This window comes from Geotrypetes seraphini, chromosome 5 (assembly GCF_902459505.1).
Source record: "Geotrypetes seraphini chromosome 5, aGeoSer1.1, whole genome shotgun sequence".
NCBI lineage: Eukaryota > Metazoa > Chordata > Amphibia > Gymnophiona > Dermophiidae > Geotrypetes > Geotrypetes seraphini.
This window is the reverse complement of record NC_047088.1, coordinates 157575762-157589376: the sequence shown is the minus strand read 5'-3', so window position 1 is coordinate 157589376 and position 13615 is coordinate 157575762. Positions and strand designations below refer to the sequence as shown.

Genomic DNA, 13615 nt, shown 5'->3' with positions numbered 1-13615 from the left:
CGAATCTCCAGTGGTCAGGACAGCCACGATCTCTTATGGCATCCGGCCTGCCCTCGCACTGCCTGTTGAATGGCTGACATCAGCTCTCATGGGACTCGTGAGAACTGATGTCAGTCACTCAGCAAGTGGTGCGGGGGCAGGCCGGATGCCGAAGAGATCGTGGCTGCCCTGCACCGATGGAGATTCGCTGTCTGCCATCCAGGGGGCTCCAAAATAGGTATTGGGGGTGGGGAGGATGATTACAAATTTTTATATAGACCATCCCATATAACCAGGCCGTGCCCCATACACAGGTTTGTAAAACCCATGTATAGGCCATGGCCTATATATGGGGAAACACGGTAATTGGCTCTTTTGAAAGTTTACAGTCTAGCCCAGACTCTGCAAAGTTTGCACTACTTCCACCACTGCTCTTTCCTCCTCTTTTCAAGAAGGGCTCTGATGAGCCTTTCGTCTAGATAAGGAAGAACCAGCCAGCTGCTACCACCACCATCACCTTGGTGAACATCCAGGATGCCATTGCCAGCACAAATGGTAGCTCTGCGAATTGATAGAAATTCTCCAACATGTGAAATCTCAGGAACTTTTTGTGTGCCAGGAAAATTGGAATGTGGAGATAAGCCTCCATCAAATCCAGGGTCAGAGTCAGAAACTCTCATGAATGGACAGTTGCAATGATAGATCTCACTGTCTCCATCTGTAAACATAGAACCCTAAAAGCCACATTGACATGTTTGAGATCCATAATGGGCCTCCAGTCACTGGAATCTTTCTTGGGGACGGCAAAGTATATTGAGTATCTGCCCATGCCCGAGTGTTTTTCCAGAACTAGTTCTATGGCTTGAATATCCAGCAATCTGTTTAACATATGACTTATCCAAGATCACAAGAAATGTCAGCAGAATTTGAACCCTGGCTTCCCTGGTTCTTAGCTTATTGCTGTAACCACCTGACTATTCCTCCAGAGATTTATGTGTCAAAAAGTAGACATTTTACTATAGGTAAGCCCCGAAATCAGTATAGAATAGCAACCCTAGCCGCGCTAACAAATACGCCAACATTCATTAATTCCCTATGGAAGTCGGAGCGATTACAGCAGTAGCTAGTGCGACTTTGTAAAAGAAGGGGTATGTGAATACACAATCATTTTCGGATGAGTAGTAAAACATGGCAAAATAGGGCATTTGTGTTCATATAGCATACAAGATATATATAAACTAGGACTGGAATAAGTCAAATTTTTGCTCATTTCCATTCATGTATGGTACCACTGCAATACAATCTATGGGTCTGACACAGTGGAGCTGCTTGGGAAACAGAAAAGGCAGAAGAAACAATAAAACAAACTTTTTGACAAGCAGCTAAAGAAATCTATCCTTGCCTCATGATTCCCATAGTCTGTAGTTAATTAATTATACCAGCAGCTCGGCAGGAATGTTAAAGAAAGCAGTAATAGAGCATTATTTTCTCTCCTCCATTCAGAGACAAGGTCAGAAAGGTGCTAGCTTCAGAAATACTTTTCTGAAGTCAAAACCTTGTTAAAAATAGAGTAAGCATAAGAGGATGACCTAGATATGGAATTAATCGGAGATATAGAGAATATCACCTTGCGTGGGAACACAGTATTGTTAGGTGACTTCAACATGCCTGATGTGGATTGGGACACGCTTTCCTCTGCTTCCGGCAGCAGCAGGAGGCTATTAAATTCTATGAAGGGAGCAAGACTCAGGCAATTGGTGTTGGAACCAACAGGGATCAGGCAATTCTGGACCTGATACTTACCAATGGAGAAAGTGTCTCAGAGGTCTCGGTGGGCGACACATTGGCCTCCAGTGACCACAACATGGTGTGGTTCAATCTCAGGAAAGGTTCCACTAAATCTACTACACTGACCAAGGTCCTCAAATTCAAGGGCACAAACTTCAAAGAAATGAGAGACTTTGTTCACCAGGCGCCACAAAGCCAAGCAGGAATCGATAACGTGGAAGAAATGTGGTCGACTTTGAAAGCCACCATACAGGAAGCAACAATCCGCTATGTTAAATCAGTAAGTAAACGGCGAAGAAACAATAAACCTCAATGGTTCTCTGCGGAGATTTCTGCCCTCATCAAGGAGAAGAAAAAAGCATTCATCTCTTACAAACAATCAGGGAAACAGGACTCTAGGGAAGTCTATCTGGCCAAGTCAAAAGCCGTCAAAACAGCAGTTAGGGAGGCCAAATTCCGCTTGGAAGAGTCTCTAGCGAAGAACATCCAAAAAGGAGATAAATCCTTCTTCAGGTATATCAGTGATAGAAATAGGAACTCAGGCGGGATAGTACGTCTTAGGAAACCAGACGGAGACTTTGTAGAAACGGACTCGGAAAAAGCCCAACTGCTAAATGAATACTTCTGCTCAGTCTTCACCCGCGAGGCGCCAGGACTCGGCCCTCAGCTACAGACAAGGGTTGACGCAGTTGACCCGTTTAGTAATTTCAAGTTTACACCGAGCGGTGTCTACTGCGAGCTGTCCAAGCTTAAGGTTAACAAGGCAATGGGACCTGATAACCTACACCCCAGGGTGCTCAGGGAGTTGTGTGATGTCTTGGCGGAACCTCTATCCGCGCTCTTCAATCTATCCCTTAGTACGGGCAACGTCCCGTTGGACTGGAAGACGGCTAACGTCATTCCACTCCACAAGAAAGGATCCAAGATGGAGATGGCAAACTACAGACCGGTGAGTCTAACATCAATAGTGAGCAAACTAATGGAAACTCTAATCAATGCCAATTGGATACGATCCTGACTGAGGAGAATCTACGGGATTCCCGTCAACATGGATTTACTAAAGGGAGATCCTGCCAATCCAACCTGATCAGCTTCTTTGACTGGGTGACGAGGAAGCTGGATGTTGGGGAGTCCCTGGACATCGTATACCTGAACTTCAGCAAAGCATTCGATAGCGTACCACACCGCAGGTTGCTGAGCAAGATGAGTTCTATGGGATTGGGCGATACATTGACGAAATGGGTTGGGAACTGGTTTGGAGGTAGGCTTCAGAGGGTGGTGGTGAACGGCACCCCCTCCGAAATGACGGAGGTGATCAGTGGGGTGCCGCAGGGCTCGGTCTTGGGCCCGATCCTTTTCAACATCTTTATAAGAGACTTAGCGGAAGGGCTGCGAGGTAAAATGACATTATTCGCCGATGACGCCAAACTGGGCAATGTAGTGGGCAAAAGCACAACGGACATAGATTCAATGCCCGACAACATGATGCACGACCTACTACTACTGGAGCGCTGGTCTAGGTCCTGGCAACTCAGCTTCAATGCCAAAAAATGCAAAGTCATGTACCTGGGCAACCAAAATCCATGCAAGACTTACAACCTTAATGGCGAGATCCTAACAAGAACTGAAGCGGAACGAGACTTAGGGGTGATCGTCAGTGGGAACATGAAGACTGCCAATCAAGTGGAGCAAGCTTCATCCAAGGCAAGGCAAATCATAGGTTGCATACGCAGGAGTTTCGTCAGCCTTAAGCCTGAAGTCATTATGCCATTATATGGATCCATGGTGAGGCCCCACCTGGAGTACTGTGTACAGTTCTGGAGGCCGTATTACCGCAAAGATGTGCGGAGACTTGAGTCGGTCCAGAGAATGGCCACCAGGATGGTCTCGGGACTCAAGGATCTCCCGTACGAGGAACGGCTGGATAAATTAAAGCTATACTCACTCGAGGAATGCAGAGAGAGGGGTGATATGATCGAGACATTCAAGTATCTCACGGGCCGCATTGAGGTGGAAGAAGATATCTTCTTTTTCAAGGGTCCAGTGGCAACAAGGGGGCATCCGTGGAAAATCAGGGGCGGGAAACTGCACGGGGACACCAGGAAATTATTTTTTACTGAAAGGGTGGTTGATCGCTGGAATAGTCTTCCACTTCAGTTTATTGAGGCCAGCAGCGTGCCTGATTTTAAGGCCAAATGGGACAGACACGTGGGATCTATTCACAGAGAAAGGTAGGGGAGGGTCTTTGGTGTGGGCAGACTAGATGGGCCGTGGCCCTTATCTGCCGTCTATTTCTATGTTTCTATTTCTATGTTTCTAAGAGTGCAAGCATATCTCTCAGAGAGGGACAGAAAACTGCCTTTTAAAAAAAATTTTAGGGCTCATTGGTATGAGTCTAAAACTAGACTGAGCATAGTGAGGAAGAATAAAAAACCAAAAATGGCTGAACAAAGAGGCATTAACAGACAGGAAGTTATGATTTCTCTTTGAGTCACAGGAAACAGAGCTGAAAACAATTTTAGGATCTGTGGGTTCAGACTGCCTGCAATCTCAAGAAGCATAACAAGTGCAAGCACGGCAGAAAGGCAAAGACAGGCAGTAATCTATAGCACAGTTACTTACCGTAATATGTGTTATCCAGAGACAGTAGGCAGATAGTCTCACATGTGGGTGACATTATCCACGGAGCCCGGCACGGACAGTGAAAAGTGCACCAGCACTTTAAGAGCTTAAAAGCTTTCAGTCATGATAAATAAATTAGTCAAATAAAATCTATGGAATTGGAGATTATAAAGGAAAGATCCAGAGAAAATTGGAATTTTTGGAAAATAAACAAAGGAGGAATAATTTAAGACTCTTGAATTTCCCAAAATCTCCGGTAATCGCTCCGATAGTAATGATGTGGAAATATTTGAAAGAGGTCCTGTTAATACCAAAGGAGAGTTTGCTGCTAATATTTAGAGCTCAGTATATATCTTTGAGTGGGAAAAACAGATTTCATCTACTCCTACTGGAGAAGTGGGATTACAGAAGAGTGATGTAAATATGACTAATTTTCTGGAGAACTCGCTTGAAGTTATAACTGAGTAGACTACCCTTATAGTGACATTTGCCCTAGAGTTCGATAGGGATTTAATACTTCGAAACTATTTTAGACACATGAATGATAATTTTTTTGGCTCAACAATTCGCTCGTTTCCTGACTTATCCAAGGACACACAGAAAAGAAGGGTTTTAGCCCTAGGTGCACTTGTAATAAAATTTCCTGCGAAATGCTGTATCTCATTTGAGGGTATAAAAATTCTCTTTTTTTTTTAGCCAAAACAACTAGTTGAATTTATTGTGGCCAAGGAAGGGGGGGAATAAGTATTGGTCCAACTGCATTACCCACAGTGTAACGAATCGGCTGTTTGGGGGTTATCTATGTCTCCTACTCTGTCATAGTAAGATTATGTATTTCTTGATTTGAGTTTATTATCCTGGTTCTTGGATCCAACTTGTGAACTAAATAGTTTATTAATTAATCTTCTTTTTTTGTATTACTTTATCAATCAAGTATATTATTGTTTTTATATATTTCCAATCCTTTTGCAAGTATGTTGACTTGTTATTATTATGATTTGAATAAAAAGCAAATTTTAAAAAAAAAACTTTCAGTCTGCCCACACCGCACATGCCTTTCCGCCAGACAAGGGCTCACGGTACCTCAGTTCCGTAAGTAAGCTAAGAAGCCAACATGGGGAGGTGGAAGGAATGTGAGAAAATAAATTCTATAATACTGCTTGGCCAAAGACTATCTTGTCTGGAATAGGATTCTAGTAGTAGTGAGATGTGAATGCGTGGATTGAAGACCAAGTGGCTGTTCTGCAAATTTAATCGATGGAAGTGGATCGTAAGAAAGCCACTGAGGCTGCCATCGCTCGAACTTTGTATGCCATAACATATCCCTCAAGCTGCAACCCAACTGGGGCATAGCAAAAGGAAATACAAGCTGTTAGCCATGTGGAAAGTTTTCTTGGTGACAGGTCAGCCTAGTTTGTTGGGATCAAAGGAGATGAACAGTTGAGGTGAAGACCTGCATGGCTTAATCCTTTGAAGGTAGTACACCAAGGTACACTTACAGTCCAATGTATGAAGAGTTGCTTCTCCCAGATGAGAATTAGGCTTTGGAAAGAAGACTGGAAGCACAATGGATTGATTCAGATGAAATTCCATGACAACATTTGGAAGGAATTTAGGATGAATGAGAAGAACCACCTAGTCATGGTGAAATACTATATATAGTGGCTCGAAAACCAATTCTTGAAGTTCGCTGACTCGATGAGCAGAAGTGACAGCGATCAAGAAAACCACTTTACAAGTGAGGAACTTGAGATGAGTAGATACTAGTGGTTCAAAAGGTGATTTCATGCATACATTAAATTATCGACAACTTTATACACCTGGGGTCATTTTGACCCCATCACTTATAAGCACTGAAAGTTGCTTCAGCTTAATAATTTAGCAAATTCTCACTGTCATGGCACTCCAAGTGAAACATTTATGTTTATAAAATGCATATTTAGGCCTACAGCACAACCAGTGATGTTTGTTAATGTTTCAAAAATGTTTCTTCTTTTATTCAGCATACTCACTGTACAAATGTAAAAAAAATGGCTGTTAGCAGTGTTTCTTTAATAACAAACCTAACAAAATATTTTCACATGTTTTCAACTTCTCTTATCTCATTTGTTGAGCATTACTTTGGAGATTTGGTGATACATTTTGACTTTTTCAGTGCTGTATACCACTACTGACAATGTTACCTCATAAACCTATGGGGTCAATTTGACCTAGGTATGTATAATCAGTATACTCATGTTAAATTAGGTTAAAACAAAAAAAATTCAAAAGCTGTATTTATCACAGACGACAGGAAATGCTTACTATCGAAAAGGTACCTGGAATTTGAAATCAAAATTACAATTTATAAGTAAGCAACTAAACTAATTTGTCAGGCTGGGGTCAAAATGATTTCAGGTGTGTACAGAAGGGTTAAAGTCAAGGCAGAATATCCTGAGGTTGCCACAAAAGCACTGAAAAATTTTCTTCCATTTCCAACATCCTATCTTTGTGAGGCAGTGTTTTCTGCAGTGACAGCAACCATAACGAGATTACGGAGTAGACTAAACATAAGCAACACACTTCGCGTGTTACTGTCTTCCATCATCGCCAGATGGGATCGTCTGGTTGCAGGAAAACAAGCTCAGGGCTCCCACAGATTCTACATTATGGTAAGTTGTATAATTTTTATTATGATATTATAATTTAATAATAATAGAAATGGAATGTATATTGTGTATAAAACTGCCCTACAAACCTACCCCAAATCTCCCCCCCCCCCCCCCCCCTTTACCAGTCTCTGGAAAAATCTGCTTCTATAAAAGTGGTCCATGGTGTCAAAAAGGTTGGGGACCACTGGTCTAGACAGCATAGCCATTTGTTTTGATCTAGAGGAGGATATAGAGTCACTTCATATTATACAATCCCACAAGGAATACCAGAAGCCGTGATGTATTTGCCTATCCAAAGATCATCGGTTGTAGATATAAGTCATTTTTGGACAGGACTTTCATGTTTCAAGCAAGTAAACAGCAGTCCTGGTTTAGTAATTGCATTAATGCAGCCAGATTGACTTATGATGCTTTTCGGAAATAAATTAAAACTATTATTCGACAGATTTATTTCCTAAATAGAAATTGTATTAATCTTTTAACACTGTAATAACTCTATTTTGATCATTCTCAAGAAAAACCTTGTACATCTGCCATCTGTATTTTGTGTTTCGCTGACTGTCCCACTCTCTTTGATGTAAACCGCTGAGAAGTCATCAGATTGTGGCGGTATAGAAAAATAAAGTTATTATTATTATTAGGGATAGCATGCGGAACTTTTCTGACTAGATATTTGTTGAGATTTCAGAGGTCGAGAATTGGACGCTGATATCCCATCTTCTTTGGAATTAGGAAGTATTTGGATTAGAATCCCTGATTTTTCTGAGTATAAGGAACTTCATCTATGGCATTGAGTTGGAGTAAAGGTCTGTTTCCCGAAGAAGAAGGAACGTCTGCTGAGATGTAAAGGAGGACTCTCTTGGAGGGTAGTTTGAAGAAATGGACTCGAAATGAAGAGTAACCCTCCTTTATGACTTTTAGGACCCATGTGTCCTTGGTAATGAGAGTCCATCATGGATAGAATGATTGAAGATGTCCTCCAATGGAAAGAGGAAGAGGCTGTAAACTTGGTATATCGACTATGCTCCCTAGAAACAGGTCAAAAAAACTGAACTGGCTTCCGAGTTGCTGACGGTTGTTCTTTCTGAGATTTCTGCTTTCTCTGAATCTTCTGAGGTGGTGGTTTAGCTGAAAAAGAAGAGGCAGGATACCATCCCTTATAAGTGTAAGAAGTCAACTTCTGAGCAGGCTTAGTAGATGAAACTTCTTGGTTTTGTTAAGTGTTCTAACTCTGTTCATGCTAGGTAAGTTTCTGTGTGGCAGTCTCAATATTTTCCCCAAAAAGCTCTTCTCCCACACATAGTATATGTTGGTCAAGCAATCTTGAAGGTTTATATCCACGTCGGATACCTATAGCCAGACAAGTCTCCTCATAGCTATAGCCTTCGCAAAAGCTCTGGATGAAAGCTCGAATGCATCAAAAGCAGTACAAGCCATATATTTCCTAGTTTGCAGAAGACTATCCCCCCTCTTTTACGAAACTGCAATAGCAATTTCTAGTGCGGGGAGCCGCGTTGAATGGCCCGCACTGCTCCCAATGTTCATAGGAACTCAATGAGCGTCAAGAGCAGCGCGGGCCATTCAGCGCAGCTCCCTGCGCTAGAAACTGCTATCGCAGTTTCGTAAAAGGAGGCCTATGAGTGATACGTTGAAACTCAGGAAGATGGGTAGTCAGAACGTATTGTTCAAAGATTGCCAGCTTTTTAACCAACTGAAATAAAAGGACATAAAGAAATTGTAGTTTAACACTCTGTTGGATAACAGAGATTTGGTATAGGCAACGGCCAAACTTGTCCATAGCTCTGCTTTCATGACATGGAGGGGCCGTAGCATAAACTCTAGAACTAGAAGACTCTTGAGGGTGGATTCTACCAGCAATGACTGATGTTGGAGTTGTGGTTTATCAAACCCTGGACACGAGATGATTCTTTAGAGGGAATCTAACTTTCTAGGAGCTACAGTCATAGAAATTGGAGTTTCCCAATTCTTTAGGAGAGCCTCTTTAAGAAGATTGTGAAGCAGTAGCTTTAAGAGTTCATAGTAACATAGTAAATGACGGCAGATAAAGACCCGAAAGGTCCATCCAGTCTGCCCAACCTGATTGAATTTAAATTTTTTAAACAAGTACATAAATAATGTAAATGCATAAATATGTTTAGAAATTATTGCACAGACCATATTAATACACACACATCTGTATTAATGTCAAAAATTAATTCAATACTTTAATTAGAAATCTGCCTGAAAAGCACACACTGAAAAAATTTGTGATAATTTCAGTACATTTCAGTAGTGTAGCCTTTACACCAAATACAAGAAATATGAAGAAGAAAATATACCTGCTCTTTGACTTCTATGTTATGCTCTCCTTCTAGAATGAGCGTCACTGCTTGCATGATCTGTTTTCCATGAGTACTCATTATTTGGTCTATATGCTGCCAAAGCAATCCAAGAAGAATAAAAATTACTGCCCAGGCTTGTCCACAGAAATCCACCAAAACCACTACTATTCCCATATGAATGGAAAAGATTTACTCAGCCCAGGAATGATGGGGTTTGGAAAATGCTGATTGCACAATAGAAAGCAATACTATATTTCAGTTTGAGACAGCGTATCTAAGAATCCATGGCTATTTTTATAAAAGTACAAATATTAGATGTATTAGACCTTTGTTTATTCAAGAAAACAAAAAAATGTATGTGGCAATATTTTAATCAGCCACTACACTAAGGGCTCCTTTTACAAAGCCTGCTATGCTAGCCATTACCACCTCCTCTTGAGCAAGCGGTAGTTTTTCGGCCAGCGCGGGGGTTAGCGCGTGATGAAAAGTCACGCGCGTTAAACCCGCTAGCGCGGCTTTATAAAAGGAGCCCTAAGTGCTGCTAATAGTCTTTCTGCTACTAAACAGGATCCTCTCTTATCTTTAATAGCATCCTACCACCTTCTTTAAACAGGCTAGTGCTCACTGTGTTTATAAAAAATAAATAAATAAATTTCTAAATTAAACTAAACTAAACCTTAGGTTTGTATACCACATCATCTCCACATTCGTAGAGCTCTGCACGGTTTACAGGAGATGGGATAGAAAAGAACTAACAATGAAAGGTTAGAGGTCCAAGTATGAAGGGTTTTTAGAGGGCTTAGAGTGCCAGAGATGGAATAGGTATCAGATTTTTGAGAATAGCCAGGTCTTTCTGATGCTAAAGAACCTGGAATGTACTGCTCAATATCAGTCTTCTTATTGCTGTTATGTATGTTACTGTTGTTTTTCCCCTGGAAAGAGGGAATATCACTAAATGCCCCAATTCTTCTTTATAATTCTCCCCTATACCAGTGTTTTTCAACCTTTTTACACCCGTGGACTGGCAGAAATAAAAGAATTATTTTGTGGACCAGCAAACTACTAGGACTAAAATTTAAAAACCCCATTTCTGCCCCATCTCCGCGAGCTTGGTCACCTCAGTAACTATAGAAAAATAGACAAATATAGTGCAAAATATAGACAGCAGATATAAATTCTCAAAACTGACACGTTTTGATCACTAAATTGAAAATAAAATCATTTTTCCTAACTTTCTGTCTGGTGATTTCATGAGTCTCTGGTTGCGTTTCCTTCTGTCTGTGTATCCTTTCTTTCTTTCTGCACTCAGGCCCAAGAATTGTCCCTTTCTATTCCCTCCCTCTTCCTTCCTATGTCCTTAGTGCCCCCAGTGCCTCTTTCCCATGTCTTTAGTGCCCCCAGTGCCTCCTTCCCATATCCTTAGTGCCCCTTCCTGTCTTTAGTGCCTCCAGTGCTTCCTTCCCATGTTTTTAGTGCCCCAGTGCCTCCTTCCTAAGTCCTTAGTGCCCCTTCCCATGTCTTTAGTGCCCCCAGTGCCTCCTTCCCATGTCCTTAGTGCCCCTTCCCATGTCTTTAGTGCCCCCAGTGCCTCCTTCCCATGTCCTTAGTGCCCCTTCCTGTCTTTAGTGCCCCCAGTGCCTCCTTCCTATGTTCCTCTCACTGCCTTCCAGACTTTGTCCCACCCCCACCCCCGAAGCCAGCCTGCCTGTCTACTTCACTGGCTAAAGCCAGCCTGCTTGCCTGCCTACCTCCTTCTCTCCCTGCCGCGCAAAAAAAAAAAAGCCTCCCTCCTTCCTTTCCTCGGTCCGCTGCTATCTTACCGCCCTGCTGCTGCTACTGCTAAAGCCGACACGAAGTCTTCTTTCCGACGTCAATTCTGATGTTGGAGAGGATGTTCTGGGTCAGTCAGGCAGCGATTGTCTGGCCCAGAATGTCCTCTCCGACGTCAGAATTGACGTCGGAAAGAAGACTTCCTGTCGACTTTAGCAGTAGCAGCAGCAGGGCGGTAAGATAGCAGACCGGGTGAAAGGAAGAAGGGAGGCATTTTTTTTTTGCACGATAGGTAGGGACAAGAAATGATCGCCTGTCCCGTTGTCCCCGAGCACAGCTTCGGGACGCTGTCCCTGAAAACGGGACATTTCGGCGTCTCGAAGTTGTGTGTGGGGACAATGGGACAGGAGGTCTGAAAACAGGACCTATGGTCACTTTAATCTTGCCAGCCCTGCGTGGACCGGCAGAAATTTCCTGCGGACCGGCACCGGTCTGCAGAACAGCGGTTGAAGAACAGTGCCCTAGACTGTGTTGCCTCTATAAAAATTCTAGGGGTTATATTTGATAAAAAATTGACATTTCACAATCGCACAAGCTCTAAAATCAAATCTTGTTTTTTCAAGCTCAGGATGATTTGGTCAATCTCTAAATTCCTAGAACTGAAATCTCTGAACATATTGGTTCACTCATTAATCATTGCAAAACTGGACTACTGCAACAGCCTATTTACAGGAATAACTCAGAAACAATTGACACCCCTTCAAATAATTCAAAACGCTGCAATCAAACTAATAACAAAAACTAGGAAATATGATCATGTAACCCGCTTGCTTCGGAATGCCCATTGATTACCAATCAAAGAATCTCTTATAAAATTTCATTAATAACTTTTAAAACGATAACATTCTAAATCGCATCAATTCATTGATAAATATCTTATTCCATATGAGCCATCCCAGATTCTTAGATCGTCTGACCGTAAATTGCTTACAGTCTCTCTCCCTTCGAATAATAGGAACAAAAAGGCATGACATTTTTTCAGTGGTGGCCCCACAACTGTAAGGGAGAAGAGCAACCTTGAACGTTTCAAGGGCCTACTTAAGAGTCATCTATTCAAAGAAGCTTTCAATATTTGATTTTTTTCACTCTTATCATTCTTAAAATTCCTCTAAAGAAACAAGTAGCAGTGTTCCCCTTCCTTGGCTTTCTTTCCTATATAACTTGTACAGTGGTACCTTGGAATCCAAACTTAATCCGTTCCCGAACTCAGTTCGAGTTCCAAAACGTTTGAGTTCCAAGACAATTTTTCCTATTGAAAATAATAGAAACTGGAATAATCCGTTCCTTGGTCCCACAAACTCAGATTGACGGCACAATAGAATCACTGTGATCTTTTATTTTATTTTTACAGTCTAGCCATGAGATTTTGCTACTTTTTCATGCAAGCCATCCCCCACACAGCTACAAGTTTCTAGAGCAGCTTTTTTTGTTGTTGTGTTTTGCTCTCTCAGACGGGGGAAGGGCAGAAATGAAACAGAGTAGGAAAACCTTGCAATGTGAAAACGGAAGAAAAATAAGAAACCCTCCCCTCCAAGCAATTTGATACATTTTCATCCCGAAAGGTGGAATGAAGGTACAGCCCCAAAAAATAAGGATCGGACATTGGAAGTGCTTCAAAACAAACAGGGAGAACGGGGGAGGGGGGTTGTTAGATATCGCTGGGGCATCTGAGGGGGTTTCTGGAGACAGGAGGAGGAGGCATGGCAAGAAGGGGCTAGAGGAGCCCGATCGGCAGCTGCAGGGAGGGCCCCAGCCACAGCAGATCCAGTCTCCCTCTCCACCCCACCCCCCACGAAACTTTATCTTCCCCACCTCTCCGGTAGCATGGCTTACACAGGAGATTGGAGGGGGCAAAGCATCTGCCACTTTTAATTTCTCTTTTGCCGCCCACAAAACATCAGAGCAGCCAGCTTTTCTCCATGTGTACAGGCAATCAGAAGCTGCTGAGGAGTTTCGCGGAAAGGAAGTACAGTACTGAAATCTGCCAGTTCTAGCAACTCTGCTGTATTCTGGGTTCTCTCACAAGTTCAGATTCCAAAGCAGCGTTTGGATTCCAAGACAAAATTTGCTAAAAAAATAAAAAAAAAGTTCAGATTCCAAGTTGTTCGAGTTCTGGGGCGTTTGGATTCCGAGGTACCATTGTAGTTCCAACCCAGCTTCCTTTTTTGTATCATGTTTTTCTGTCAAAATTGTCAACTTTTAGTATGCCATTTATTTAATGTTTCACTTAAATTCTTTTAATTATCCTGTTATTGGCGTTGTTTTTATTTTGTTATGTTTCTGTTTTTCCTATTATTTTTTAATTTGTATCTCACTTAGAAATTGGATAAGTGACCAAATCAAATTTTAATAAAAACTTGAAACTTGATCTGGGCTCCTTAGGGAGGGTGGGATATAAATCGT

General features: G+C 42.0%; 1 protein-coding gene across 7 annotated transcripts in view; it reads right to left on the bottom strand.

Annotated features, from left to right (window-relative positions):
• Positions 1-13615, bottom strand: part of ARMC8 (armadillo repeat containing 8) — a 274168-nt gene that overhangs the window by 50957 nt on the left and 209596 nt on the right. For 5 of the 7 annotated variants that reach the window (XM_033944179.1, XM_033944176.1, XM_033944182.1 and 2 more), the window contains one exon: positions 9380-9475. The exons of 1 other annotated variant lie outside the window; for it this stretch is intronic. In XM_033944179.1, coding sequence (XP_033800070.1) covers positions 9380-9475 — 96 coding nt within the window. Of the gene's footprint in view, positions 1-6311; positions 8169-9379; positions 9476-13615 lie in introns of those variants that run through there. One more of the 7 variants, XM_033944181.1, reaches the window with a different exon arrangement.